This window comes from Mauremys mutica, chromosome 5 (assembly GCF_020497125.1).
Source record: "Mauremys mutica isolate MM-2020 ecotype Southern chromosome 5, ASM2049712v1, whole genome shotgun sequence".
Lineage (NCBI taxonomy): Eukaryota > Metazoa > Chordata > Testudines > Geoemydidae > Mauremys > Mauremys mutica.
In genome coordinates this window covers 133,186,588-133,201,372 of record NC_059076.1, presented here as the reverse complement: position 1 = coordinate 133,201,372, position 14,785 = coordinate 133,186,588, and the positions used below count along the sequence as shown (strand labels likewise).

Below are 14,785 nucleotides of genomic sequence, written 5' to 3'. Positions count from 1 at the left end.
CCTGAGCCCCACTGTGCTTTCAAGATGACAGGGATTTGTGAAAACTGAGGCACTTTAGCAAGTTTGTTTGAAAATGCCATTTTGGGCGGGATGGGGGGTGGGAAATACATCCTCTCATTATTTAAACCCATTCAAATCTGAAGACTGTTGGGACAACCTGTGCCCTCTATTTTATCCCTATAAACCCAAGGGAAATCAGTGGGCTTTCCCAAAATTAATTGAGAACAAAACAGATGCCCTTTTGTTATATACATAAAACAATGATTTTTTTTTTGCAAAGCACTGTATGCAGCTTTAAAACTTGGCTGGGCTACTTGGAACTATTATTCTGAAATCATGCATGCAGTCCTAAAAAGAAGCTGCTGCACTGTACTGCTCCTGTCCCTCACCTGCAGATGGTCTCCACCTCTTGACATAAGTACAAAGTCATGTAATTTTAACATCTTGATCTTCCCACAGCAATGAAAATCCCTTTTCATGTTCCTGGTGTTGAATGAGTGATCTTTCCTTATATCACTGACAACTGTACTGTATATCAAATGCTTCAGACCTTATCTTACCTGCTGCCATACAAGTCCGGCTTTCCATTCCCATTTAGCTTTCACACCCATCCATCTATAACAATTGCCCAAATTAGATCTTCTATCAGCTTGGCTTTTGTGCGTGTGTTTATTTCTTTTCCAGTTCTCTTTATTTACTGTACATGGATGTTGAACAGGCCATTGTGAACCTCTAACATACAGTTTGTTATTGAAACCTCATCATACACTGTGAAATTTAAGTGGCGGAAATGCTTGACTTCTTCATTTCAAGCTGGCGTTGTTAGCATCTGCTGCTTCCCAGGCTTCATCTCCATTGTCTTATTTTTGCATTCACTTGCAGTACAAAGCAATGCTAACCTCAGCCATTCAAATTGCGAGCTTTTGAGTTGACTCCAAAGACAGTGTTAATGGCATTGACAGAAACCTAAACTCGCTGAATCTGTTTCTTCAATTGTTTCTCTGTCGTGGACTTAATGGAGATGGTGCAGAAAGTTGATCTTTTGTACATCCCTTTTTGAGAACCATATCTTAGAGCTTGGTGAAGCAAAATGAATCCACTGCTTTTCTGGTAGCATATAACATGATTTACATCTTCAAGTGCTGGGTACTGTATGCTCTTTTGCCGACCTCGGGACTATCCAGAGATCAGATGTCCAAATCCACATCTACATCTGTAACTTGCTTATCCACTTGCCACTTCTGCTTCCATCTTGTTCTTCATTCTCTCTTGGATAGCCAGCTGCAAATAAAGAGTACTTTATTTGCATAAAAAAGAACAACAGTTATTTGGCAACTTGCATACAGTACAATGATCTTTAAAGTGCAGTGGAAATCCAGAGTTCGTGGCCCCCAAACCATTCACTATTGCAGGAAATTGATGTGTATGCATTATATTCAATTAATTTTTTTTGATGTAACAATCACCCTGGCACTTGACATTTACAATTTTTGAAGGTGATGGAACTATAACATACATCCGTATTTACTAGGAATCACCGTATAATTCACCATTTCCCTCATCCAGAAGTTTAGTTGTGATTTTAGAACCACTGGTTCTGGGGAATATAAACTCTGCCTGCTTTTCTACTTTATTAGGAATGTTAATCCATGTTTCCAGACACAGTGAATAAATATAAAATGAATAGAACCTCGGAGACAGACATGATCTGTTCCGAATACCTTAATTCTATTATGGGAAGGAAAAATGTGTTCCATTTTCTATGATATGTTGCAGTTATTGCATAATGTGGTGTATGCCTTTTTGGTGAAATTTCTGTTTGTTTATATTCTCCATACGTTACTTGTACTGCAATATATTTTACATTCAAACCTAAGCACACACCCAGTCTCTCTCTCTCTCCATCCGTATGACATTTACCTCATGTATGAAGATTTTGTTGGTATCATTAACTTACCGACAGACAGGCTGACAAGTATATCAAAAAGCAAAGAAAATGAGGCTCTCAAACCCCTGAAAGGGAAATTATTTCAATAAGAGGAAAGAACCCTTTAAATCATTTCCCTTCTTTCTCTCAATCCTTTCTCCCTTAACTTCCCTTCTGTCTCTCCCTTGATCTTTCTATCCCAAAATGTTCTCTGCCTACCGATCAACAAGACTCTTTTCCCCAGGTAAATCTCATACACCAGGTCTTCCACTGGTTTAAATCAGTATAGCTCCATGTTTTCCAATGGTAGTATTCCGAGTGCTGATTTATACCAGCTGGTGATCTGAACCAGTAGGTTTATGTTTAGATTGTGAGAGTCCAACTCCCTGTCTCCCAGTTGAGGTTTGAAACACAGTGTAAGAAAAATGTATTTGAGAGCTCTTCTGTGGCGAAGAGCCTTATTAACCTGGAGTGAGGGAAGCATAGGGAGGCAAGGAAGCTATAAAGGGAGGGACATATAATAATGATAAGGAGATAGGGGGAAGAGAGGCTGAAATGTCCAAAATGATTTTTAAATAGCTGCTAAAGACCTTGAGTGAAATCCTGACCTCGTTAGGTATGTCTACACAGCAATTCAACACCCATGGCTGGCCCATGACATCTGACTCAGGCTCACAGGGCTCAGGCTATGAGGCCGTTTAATTGCAGTGTAGACGTTCGGGCTTAGGCTGGAGCCTGGACTCTGAGATTCTGCAGTGGGAGAGACAAAATTCCCATTGACTTCAGCGTGGCTAGAATTTCATTCCCTGCTTTGTTTCTAGTTGCCGCCCATGTGGTTTTGTAATTTAGCATTTTAATATTTACAAAAAATCCTGTATAATAATAATAATATAATAATAATAATGAGTTTGACAGCCTCATTATTAATTATTATTATTGCTATTATTATTAGGCATTTCTTATTAAACAGTAGTTACAATATCCTGGGATAATAAGCACCTCGACTTCAGACTTCATTTCCTCAGTCTTCAGCCAGAGAGTTTATTCAGTGCTGAGTGCAGCTATTGCCTGATAAACAGGAATCACCCTTATGGTGGACTAACTTCTATGACATGCTGTTACACATTTCTCCCATTGAAGTAAATGTCCATTACAGATACATGGCCTCACAACAGGCATTAGCACATTGTTGTTGTTGTTGAAAAGGGGTGTAATCTATGAAGTTTAGATCCAGATCAAAATCCAAGCTTCCCAAAAGTTTGGGGTACTTCTATTCTCAGTGTTCCAGCTGGGCTCCGTATCAAAATATATCATTACGTCAAAACTGACCTGTATGTTCTCTTATCGCTATGGAGCAAACAGTCAGCAGAAAGTCTACTATACATTTTGGCCCTGAGCTTGCATTTCTTTTTATTTCATGTTTGTGTCAGGAGCTTGATGTCCATTGTCTTGTTACTTACAATAATTTACTCCTTGCTTTAACTCGGTAAGAGTTTAGCATTATGTGAAAGAAAGACAACCTGCTCTATGAGTGATTTGGCAAACTGCCAGGACTGTCACCGCCTTTTTATTTGAGAGTATCAGGAATCTAAGCAAAATATTCCTGTTTCCAGCCACTAACTGTGTAAGTTTTACTATTGAATTAGAATTTAAACAGAAGAATAATGCATGAAATAAACCCATGAAAACAGGCTGATAACCCAACATTTATTTAGACCTCTGTGGGCTGGGCTGCATGGACAGTTGATCTCTCATATTGGGAAGAAATCTGTTTAAGCAGTAAGTTTTGTAAAGAATGTCCTCCCATCTGCTTTTTAAAATACAATAGTGATCTTTTCCTAATCACAATTCATAGCTATTGATAATAAGATTCTTACTGTTTGTTAGTAATTGCATCTTATTTAACTCACTGTGAATAGAGTAGAAAAAACGATGGCTGTCAGACAATTTAAAAAATCAAAATTAATCATGAGATTTAAAAAAATAGTTGCAATTAATTGCAATTTTAAATGCACTGTTAATAATAAAATACCAATTTAAATTAATTTTGTTTTTCTACATTGTTTTTAATTTAAATTAATTTTGTTTTTCTACAATGTTTTTCTACATTTTCAAATATATTGATTTCATTTACAACACAGAATACAAAGTGTACACTGCTCACTTGATGTTATTTTTTATTACAAATATTTGCACTATAAAAGTCGAAGCATGAAGGGGCATACGAATGTTTAGCATATCTGGCATGTAAATACCTTGCAACGCTGGCTACAACAGTGCCAGGCGAATGCCTATTCTAACTTTCAGATAACAATTTAAATAACAAGTGGGCAGCATTAACTCCCATAAATGTAAACAAACTTGTTTGTCTTAGCAATTGGCTGAACAAGAAGTAGGACTGAGTGGCACTTATGCTGGAGCAATTTGTATTGTGGTGGTGCTGAGAGCCATTGAACCAAACTGTAAACCCTGTATATAATGGAAACCACTTCAAGACAGGGGGTACAACAGCACCCCTAGTCCCAGCACCTATGCTGAGTGGACTTGTATGCACTAAAGTTTTACATTGTTTTGTTTTTTTAGTGCAGTTATGGGTAAAAATAACAATGGATAACTTTCATGATAAAGACATTGCACTACAGTATTGTATGAGGTGAACTGAAAAATACTATTTCTTTTGTTTATCTTTTTACAGTATAAATATTTATAATAAAAATAATATAAAATGAGCACTGCACAATTTGTATTCTGTGTTTTAACTGAAATCAATATATTTGAAAGTGTAGAAAAACATCCAAAATATTTATAGTAAATTTAAATTGGTATTTTATTATTATTTAACAGTGTGATTAAAACTGCAATTAATCACAACTGTTTTTTTAAAATTCTAGTTAATTTGTTTTGGGTTAATCGCTTGCGTTAACTGTGATTAATTGACAGCCGTAGAAGGATCCTGCATTTATGACTGGAATCACAGGAATTTTGAAGTGTTATTTACCCTGTCACGTAACACAAGAACCAGGGATCGCCCAATGAAATTAGTAGGTTTGAAACAAAAAAAATGAAGTACTTCTTCTTCACACAATGCACAGTCAACCTGTGGAATTCATTGCCAGGGAATGTTGTGAAGGTCAAAAGTATACCTGAGTTCAAAAAAGAATTAGATAATTTCATGGAGGGTAGGTCCATCAATGCTATTAGCCGAGATGCTCAGGGATGCAACCCCATGCTCTGGGTGTCCCTAAACCTCTGACTGCCAGAAGCTGGGACTGGATGTAAGTGAATGGATCACTCAAAATTGCCATGTTCTGTTGATTCCCTCTGAAGCGTCCGGCACTGGCCACTATCAAAATATAGGATACTGGGCTAGATGGACTCTTGGTCTAACCCAGTATGGCCATTCTGATGTTCATATTATTACTAGATACTGTTCATTTTACAGATCCTAAAAGTGCTCTAGGCACTTCACAGAACAAATAGAAGATAAGGCTTTGTGCCCATTTGACCTCAGTGCAGTTGAAGGACCGCAAGGGTGGTAGAAGGCTGAGATCAAGGCTGGACCAACTGCCAGTGGCAGAAGAGCAAACTAGGGGGAAACACAACTAGGATCTATTTTTCAGAGATGACACTGCTGCTGTGAAAGTGCTATGTCTGGGCCTGGGGGAAGAGAGGCTGGTGGGAAACTGGACCACCTCGACTAACCCCGGGTGCTTGGCTGCAGCTACTGCTTTGGAGGAAATGACTAGATATAATGAAACACTTTACATATGCCCATTTGAGTATGGATGGATGTAAGTTACTCTTTGTGTTCACATAGGTATATGACAATGAGTTCTTTAAAACTCTCTAAAATAGGTGGCATATGCGGAATACGTGATGGAGTAATATAAACGTTTTATCAGTGTTCACTTAGGTTGGCCTGTTTGAGCTTTGCTACTTATAGCTAATGCAGCTGTCCCAGACTCATGCTAATACAATCTTTATACCACCCCACCTCTTTCCCGAAGTACATAAAATAGGGAATCTGTGAACAGGTAGCATGGTGTAAAGATTTTATTGGGATGAGATCACTTGGGACAACTTCATTACTCACAAATGATGAGGACACAAGTAAGCAATGTAGGCCATCCAAAACTAGGGCTGATAAAACCGTTACGTTGCATAGTCACATAGTCTGTATAGCCCACATGTTTTACAGAAACACTATTTCAGAATTTTTTGAGAATTTAAAACAGCAAAGATGTTCTTGTGTTGCTCCTCCTGTAAAGCCAGGTGTCTCAATTTTCATACAATTAATGCAACAGCTCACAGAGGGACAGAAAAAATGAAAGTTAATAAATTTGCAATGTCTCTAAGAAAGACCTAAAATAGCTTTTTAAATAAAACAATGTCACAGCTTTGGTTCATTAGCTCAGGTCCTTCCAGTGCTACAAGAGAGAGTAAAGTCCCACTGGAAACGTGAGAAATTTCCATTCCTATTTCTAGCTCTGTGGGTTCACAAGGTACTGGAGTTGTTTTCTGTTACTGGACCTAACAACATTATTCATCCTGAATCTTATGTCAGTGTGATGCTGGGGAAGGAGGAGGAATTCCATATTTGGAGTGAAAGAGATAAATGTTTTTTGGCAGGATTTAAAGGTTTCTCTTTAAAGCTGCTGTTGGGAGATGACTTGATTAGTGGGCAGAGTGCAGGTGAGGAAATCAAGGGCACATAATAAATGGAGTTTTTGACATGGCTGTGCAATTAATCACATGGATATTATCACCAAATGGACCCTGAAAAAACTGCACTGAAGCTACTAGATTTGTTACAAGACTATTTACAAGAGCAGTATCTCATCACATACATAGAAGCCACACAAATGTAGGAGTGATATCCATGAGATAAATTGCAGTCATGCCAAATTGTATTCCATCATACAGACATACTCATACATACACTGAACACATACACTCCATTTATGTTTATATTTAATCAACCGGTCAAATATTTGTACAACACAGACGTATCACTATTAGGAAGTAGAGGGGTTTTTTTGGTTTTTTTTCTCTGTTCAGTGCATGTTCTTATGATTCAATTTATAAAAAGCTAGTAACTTCATGAATTATTGGATGGTACATTTACTGAAATTTAAAATTTAGAGTGTTTGTCAAAGAAAAAAAGAGTCAGATATCAAAAATAAGAAATCCTGAGCAATTTAATTCAATGAAAAAAAAAGTTTATATATTGGAAGCTGATGCTTGAAACAAGTATGTTATGGATTTGAAGGCAATACTAATCTATATGTTTCAATATATACTATTCTCAGTATATAAATATTAGAAATCTGACAATCAAAAACTTCTGTTCATGAAATAAATAGAATGCTGAGCCGGATTATTTCCTGTGCCATGATATGATCAGCATGGAGGAGAAGGGAATGTCAGAGAGCCACTTACAGCTTCCTGATTCTCAGACTACCCCGGCCCTGCAATGAATTAGAGAAACCTAGGAGCTGCTCTAATTTACAACAGCTGGCACTGATCCCTAAGGACCCATGAACTTGAGAACTTCTGTAGAGGAATAAGGCTTCAGCCTGCCCCATCAGGCTCCCTTCTGAGAGTGAGTGGTTGGTTTAGAATCTGTCTCCACTAGCATTACACCAGTTGAGATTTCCCCAGTTGCATCCGAATTATGCAACTGGGGAAATTAGTTGAGTATCCATCCTATTACTTTAAACCTGACCCTGTGTAGGTGCAGCAATTAGCTAAATGGCATGCATGGGGAAATGGCAAACCTAGCCTGGAGCACCTAAAGATTTAAAATAATAATGGAAAGAGATTTTTGGATAAAATCAGAATTGATTGATAATATACAATGAAACTCCAGTTCTACCAGGTTACTTCACTCTAATCTGTGTAGTGGTGAGTTTTAATCCCACTTCCAAAATACTGCTAAGTGATCTTCTGTGTGATAGTAAAGAAATAATGACTTCAGACTAGACTCTTCAATCTCTTTCCCTTTCATTACAGTTCTTGACAACTTTCATTGCAGATGAATAACACACACACACACACACACACACACACACACACACACACACACACACACACAAAGACATACCCTCAAGGAGAAACTTCACACAGTTTTTCCAACTAATCGCAAATACTGAGTGAAAATACTTACAACAGCATATAAAACACTCAATAAAACTCACCCGGGAAACTTAATTCCACCACACAAACTATGTAGGAATAACTTTAGGATATGACACACAATGAATGAGATGGATTTCATTATCCATCCATCAAAACCAACTTAATCCACGACAACAGCAAAACAGAATTTTTTTCAGGGGTGTGGAGTTAAGGTCTCTTCTTGACCTTTAGTGACCCTAATCAACCTGGCACCTTAACATGCCATGAGTGTGATCTTTTATTCCAAGTTGTCTTTTGAGTTTCTCACGGTATATCAGTTTTTATCTTCCTTAGCTGTAACAATAGCACATCTGTGGACTGGTATTTCTAAACAGTCATTATTATTCTCAGCCTTCCACAATCTTGAGGGAAAGCATTCAAACTTCACATCAGTGGCACCCACCAATGCCTGAACAGAGCCTATTAATTTATTACCTTCTGCCAAATTCTTATTACACAAGTTTGTTGTTGTTTTATCTGACAGATGATTGTTGTGAAACCAAACCTGGACAAATCCACCTACTGGCTGCTAAACATTTAGGTGCAAGATGTCAAATCATTAGTTGAACTAAGTTTATAGCCTTGTTAAGCTACAGAACTGCAACCACTTCCCTTAGGAAATGATTTGTCAACCTAAAAGTACTCATCTAGTTCCTCTTGATATTCAACTTTGCATATATTCATCCAGTTACTCATAATTATAGTTCTTTGGCACTCTAGGAGTAATTTCTCTCTTTCCTGAAATATACTGCCCTGCAAGTGTGTTTAGTTCATTGTAGTAGCTCTCCGCTTAACCAAGTTTTATGTATATTCTCCTAAATCAATCCCTCCAAGTCCCTCCTTATTGTTTTACTCTTCTCTGCATTTCCTCTTCTTTCTCAACCAAAGTCTGTCCGATATTGAGTGGCCCAAAGCAGTACACCAGGTACAGCCTCCACAATGCAAACCAATAATTCTCTCCCACATTTTCTAATAGTCTATCATCAAACCTAATCTTTCTAGGTATTTATACTTGGCTATCACTATGGGATCTGACGGCCTCATTTTTAATAATAGGTTATTAGTGGAGAATTTATTTGGCCATCACCATCCATTAAAAGGTTCTCTGCTATGGCATTTCCATTTGAGGGTAATATTTAAATGACAATTTGCATCTCCCCACAAAATCTAGTCTTACTGTTCCAACTACTATTTGCTTGGGCCTCAGAAGTTCTGGTGTCTGATGAAGAGTTTAGAATATGTTCCTACTTCATTTGGCAAAAACAACAATAGTGCAATAATCAAGACAAAAAATCCTTAATCCTATGGATTTTGATCTGATTGGATTACAGCTGTTACCTTTTACCTCAAAGGCCTTTAGAAGATCAATTTTCCCTGTCCATGTGGCAGGTTAGAATAACCCATGTGGGTTAGTAAAGGTAACAATGAAGTCTCCACCAGTTGATTGAAGATTCACCAAAATGTGGAAAGCCTTTAGCAGCAGGTCATAAGGTTCAGATGGACATAGCTCAATCCAGTCCTATTACAAGGCAGAAAAGTTATTTTTCCCTGTTTAAACATTGACACAGCTTAAAGATATTATCATTTAACCAGGAATCAGTTAGAAATCCTAACCCTTAATTCAATTATAAACCTAAATTTACAGCACCCATCATCACTTTGCATCATTCAGATGCAGCCTAGTTTTGCATTGGGTTCCTGAACTCATATTTCGCCTCTAACAGTTACAGTAGCTCTTGCTTAAGATAGGTAGAACAAGACAGATTGGAGGAACTGATCACGGTTGTAAGGTTGTTCTTTCTCTCTCTTTTTTTTTAATTTGTACTTTGAATGTTAAAAATTACAAATATACTGATATGCTTTTGCATTTCCAAATGCAATGAAAGATGTTCAGATAAAGAGGAAATAGCCTTGACCTCTGTTATTAGATGAAGTAATTGGTAGTAGGCATTAATCAAATAGACTTCCTTTTGCTGTAGCAGAAGAGGAGGGAAGAAACCAAAACCAACACAAGCAGAGCAAAGGATGCACATTAATCATTAGTGAAACTGAAAATAATCCTGGGTAGATAACAATTTACATGATCCTTGTAGCAACTGGGATCCTAAGGGAAAATATCAGTATTTGCTCAGTGTAACTTTATAATTCTGACTCTTAAGAACATTCCTTATACATCAACAACAACAAAAATCGGACCAGATTCTATCGCTCTTGCTCCCATTGAGTAGTCTCTTACTCTGGAAGCAATGTGGCTACCTACTGATGGAGGTGCTACTCAATATGAGTAAGTTGGTAGATTTAGCCCATAGTAAATATACTAACTTTTTAGCTTTGATGCCTAGTTGGGTTAATAAGAAAATCAAAACTGTAATGGATAAATGGAATATATACTGTAAAACCAGCTTTATGCAGAATTTGACAGAGTAAAATTCCATTTAGAGAGAATTAGAATGAAAATTCCCTTTGTAAACCACAATTCTGGTTATAGGGAAGTTTTTTTTTCTCTGAGAGAATTGGCTTCAGTGTAGAAGGTGCCATTTTGTGTAATTCTTAGACTAAAATATACAGTCTCTAAAGCTCTCACCTTTGTGTAATTTTGCTGTTACTTTAAAGTGTGCTTTGTAAATAAATGTTTGCCCGGAATGTTTACCATTCCCCTCACTTGCTCTCTCAGCTCAGGCAGGCGGGTGAGAGAAAGTTGACTCTCCCTGACCACAATGTTTGGACTTTCATGCTGGTGAAAGTTCCCTGCCCCCTAATCTGATTTCTCTAAAACAGTTGGCCAAAACTCTCCTCTGACTTGCGTATGGACCAAATTCAGCCCCAGTGTGTATGTGTGTAACTCACATTGAAGTCAGTGGAATTCCAACTGCTTACGTCACCTTTATATGTGCATTCCCAGTGTTTAAAAAGATACACAAAAATGTTACTTTTTAATCCCTCTGCCAAATTTCCTCATCCACTCTCGTGCAATCAATGTTCAACAGGGTAGCCATTCCTGGCCCTTCTAGTTTTCATCATTTATATAGCACCAGAGCTCACTCTTCCCCTCTTAGCAAATTGTTCAGTACTTTTCTTACCTGTGGTAAGGGAGCAAGTGAGAGGGATGGCACAGTGGGGTTACTCACCATGGAAGAGTCCCTGTTTCCTTTACCAAGCATAGCTCCTTCAGCACACATTTTCTCCTCTTCTCCCCTCTGCATTAGGGTACAGTATTTCTCTTGCTCTCTCTCTCACTCTCTCTTTTCTGTATCTCTCGGAAATCAGACTGGAGTTCAGAGCACTTTCACTACCTTTTATGAGGTAGAATGTGATGTCATAGATGGGGGCAGGGCTAGTCAACTTTCTACCCACCTACCCACCTGTGCTGAGGGAGCTACGCTTGGGAACGGAAGCAGTGACTCCTCCACGGTGAGTAACCTTGTTTCTAATTTATACCTTCATGGAAAGCTCTGACTGTTTTTTTTTTTTTGGGGGGGGGGAGGGGGAGATTTTTAAGAAGGGATTTTGTTTGTTGGTCTGTTTAGCTTTTTGGGGAGGGGTTAAAGAACAAAGCTCACACAAAATCAGTTGCATGTTATTTTTCTAAACTTTAAAAGATTTTTTCTTCGTTTCCTAATCTAAACTGTTGTGCAGACTTTCTCTGAGTTGTAAAACAGCTGCCACATTCTCCTTCAGAGATGGCCACATTTTAGTAATGGGTGAAGGGATCCCGCTGAATATGGTACATATCCATTTAAGAGCCCAATTCTGGTCCCCTTGAAATCAGTAGCTAAACTTCCATTGACTTCAATGGTGAAGAATCAGGCCCTTACTTTGTAAAGTGCTTTGGGATTAAAGGTGCTTTATAAATGGAAGATATTGTAATTCCTGTATTTATTATTATTATTATTAACTGTGTAGATATGTCTATTTTTTTTAATAGATGGAACATTTCTTTTCTCCAGATCTTCTATATTTATTATTTTTTCTGCTTCATTCTAAATATGTGTATGCCTACTTGCTGACATCAGCCCATTTTTAAGAACCTTTCTACAAAAAATATTAAAAAGGAGACAAAAACATATTAAGAAAGCGAAGTAAGCCCAAAACACATGATTAATAGTTAGACACAAACTAGGCACAATCTTTGAAATTCAAAGTCAAAGCTTCAGAGTGCTGTGAATTAATGGAGTAGCCAAATGAGCTCTAACGGAATACAGGTCTGTCGCATCTTACGCGCATTTAACATGCGCGATTTCAGCTTTACGCGGTTGGCAAAAATTAAAAAAAAGAGAAAAATAACAATTTAAATACTGTTTCTGTAGTGCGGGCGATTCTGCCCGCCATTAAACTCAATGTAATTTTGACTATACACGGTTTTCGCTTTACGCGCTAACCGCGGAACGGAACCCCTGCATAAGATGAGACAGACCTGTATCCTGGCTTTGCTGGTTTGTGTTACAGCCCTTATGTTCTTTAAACATAGTTTTTATAGTTAATAGCTCTTAAAGCTTGCTTTTGTTTTCTTGGGTCCTGGTATTACTACTTGTGTGTGTTTTTTCCCCCTATGTCCCTCAGCATTTTAGAAAGACAAGATGGACTGCAAAGATAAAGTAAAAGATCTTTTACTTTTGTTCTGCCTCTTGGCTACCTATTAAATCTGTCACAATTTCAGAGCTCTCTTACTAAGGGCAGAAGAAGGGTCATGTGAGGGTTTTGGCCTCTAGGGATGGCAGAAATATTGCTCTTCTTGTTCATTTAAAGCTCCTTCCCAACTCTGTGTGGGGCCTTATCATATCACAGTGAACGGTAGTAGAAGGTGGTAATGCATACTCTATAAATCAAAGAACAAAGAGAGCCTGGTCGTAGCCTTTTCAACCTAAGTGTAATTTTGTCTGTTGGATGACATACTTTTTTCAGATGACTGGATAGCTCTGAGGAATTGGGTACAAGATGCAGAATCTTTCATCTCTAGGTCACTGGCATATATTAGACATGCAGTGGGATCAGTGCATTTGTCACTTGAAGACTATGGAGGATTGGTTCCTCAAATGTATCTTCCAAGATAAACGAGGGGGGTCCACAGTGGGCCAACCAGTGGGTGGGATTTGAATGAAGGACAGTTAAGGGATGGACATGCAAAGTGACACAACCCTAAGCAACAACAAACCAGGCAGATGCCTATGGCTAGTCATAATAACAAATTTCTGTCAGTACTATCCCAGGATTATAATGGACCCTGCAGCCTGAAAGTGAAAGGCTAAGTAGCCTATTACTAATCTACAGCGCTATCCATTTCCCCTGTTCAATTATTTTATTGGCAGATAGGCTAAAGACAATAAAGAAATTGGGAGTACAAAGTACTTATATTCCACAGTGCACGGGATGAAATATTTATTCTGCCATTGGCAATATTAATTTTACTTTCTGGTATTTGTGCATGAAAGTTACATAAAGTAAAAAAAACAAAAAAAAAACCAAAACGGTGGTCCAGTTTTTTTCACTGATCTCATTTAGTGTGTAATATGGGCACTGTAACTGCAGCAAGCTGAGCAATTTGTTCCAAATATCCGCTCTTTGAACTAGTTAATCCTTCCCAACTTCTTTTACGAATTGAAAATTACTTGACAACACTATTTATTAAAAAAAAAATTAAGGCACACATCCAAGTTTGTCTTGGACCAGTTGGGCACTCACGCTGGCTAGCAGTGTAAGAACAAAAGAATTTCTCGGGTTTATCTGTACATGTATGTGAAGCAGATAAACACACAGAAATCCCATGTGGCTTCCTCAAGCACATACTGCTAAATTCTGAGTAGCAGCTTAATTATATGGCTTCAACTGCCTGAATCCACACACATTATCAGTGTGATTAATGGGCATCCCTATGATTCCCAAATCCTCAACACTTGCCAGTCTGAACTCTTTCAGAAGTTGAATTAGAGGCTTCTTGGCTAGAAATGACTGTTATCTCCTCTTTTTCCTTTTATGATATTGGGAGTGAGGGAGGAGTTGTGAAATGCTCTGTCTGTTCAAAAACTGTCAGCTGGCAGATGGAGGATCATCATTCTGCCCTCGTTTGCATTTCCTTTAGAGTGGTGTAACTCCATCGACATCAAATGTGTAACTCTTGATTTATCCCTGTTTCACTGAAAAGAGAGTCAGACCCATAGCAGTCGGGGAACCCTTCATGTTGGGTTAAATCACAATTCTTTTAAATCTTGTCCTGCAGTTATTTGAACCACTGGTAAAATGTTAAACCATAGCTGGCTAAATGCCAGTGGTCAGAGGAACCAGGAAGGAGACCATGACCACCTTAATACCCTAGACTTTTTATCTGTAAGAGAGTCCTCTCTCTGCAAGAGGCGCGGCTCCGCTTCACAAATTCTACTCGAGATGCTTTGACCAACAAAACTATCAAACCCTTATTGAATGCATTCAACCAGATCCCTGAAAGTGAAAATGAAAAGAAATGCACCCTGGATCAATCTTTCAGAGTTGTTCTAGAAGAGGAAATTATAAACCAAGCTTCATGTGAAAATGTCCTGGCTATTATTTCTCTTGCTATTAATGGAGTTACAGATGGTATCTGCACAGCATCAACCCCTTTTGTGCTTCTGGGAGATGTTCTGGATTGCTTGCCTTTGGATCAGTGTGACAAAATTTTTACCTTTGTCGAAAAAAAAATTCACTACATGG

The 14,785-nt window shown here is 38.1% G+C and overlaps 1 protein-coding gene and 1 long non-coding RNA gene across 4 annotated transcripts in view; one reads left to right on the top strand and one right to left on the bottom strand.

The window, feature by feature from the left end:
* CTNNA2 (catenin alpha 2) overlaps positions 1-14,785 on the top strand; it is a 765,838-nt gene that overhangs the window by 728,712 nt on the left and 22,341 nt on the right. For 2 of the 3 annotated variants that reach the window (XM_045017825.1, XM_045017826.1), the window contains exon 18: positions 11,372-11,515. The exons of the other annotated variant lie outside the window; for it this stretch is intronic. In XM_045017825.1, the coding sequence (XP_044873760.1) occupies positions 11,372-11,515 (144 nt within the window). The remainder of the gene's footprint in view (positions 1-11,371; positions 11,516-14,785) is intronic. 3 annotated transcript variants of the gene reach the window in all.
* Positions 490-11,386, bottom strand: LOC123370913. The gene is made up of 3 exons (XR_006579620.1): positions 11,233-11,386; positions 9,450-9,623; positions 490-1,281 (listed from the first exon to the last, which is right to left on the bottom strand). It is a non-coding gene; the product is annotated as an uncharacterized LOC123370913 (long non-coding RNA).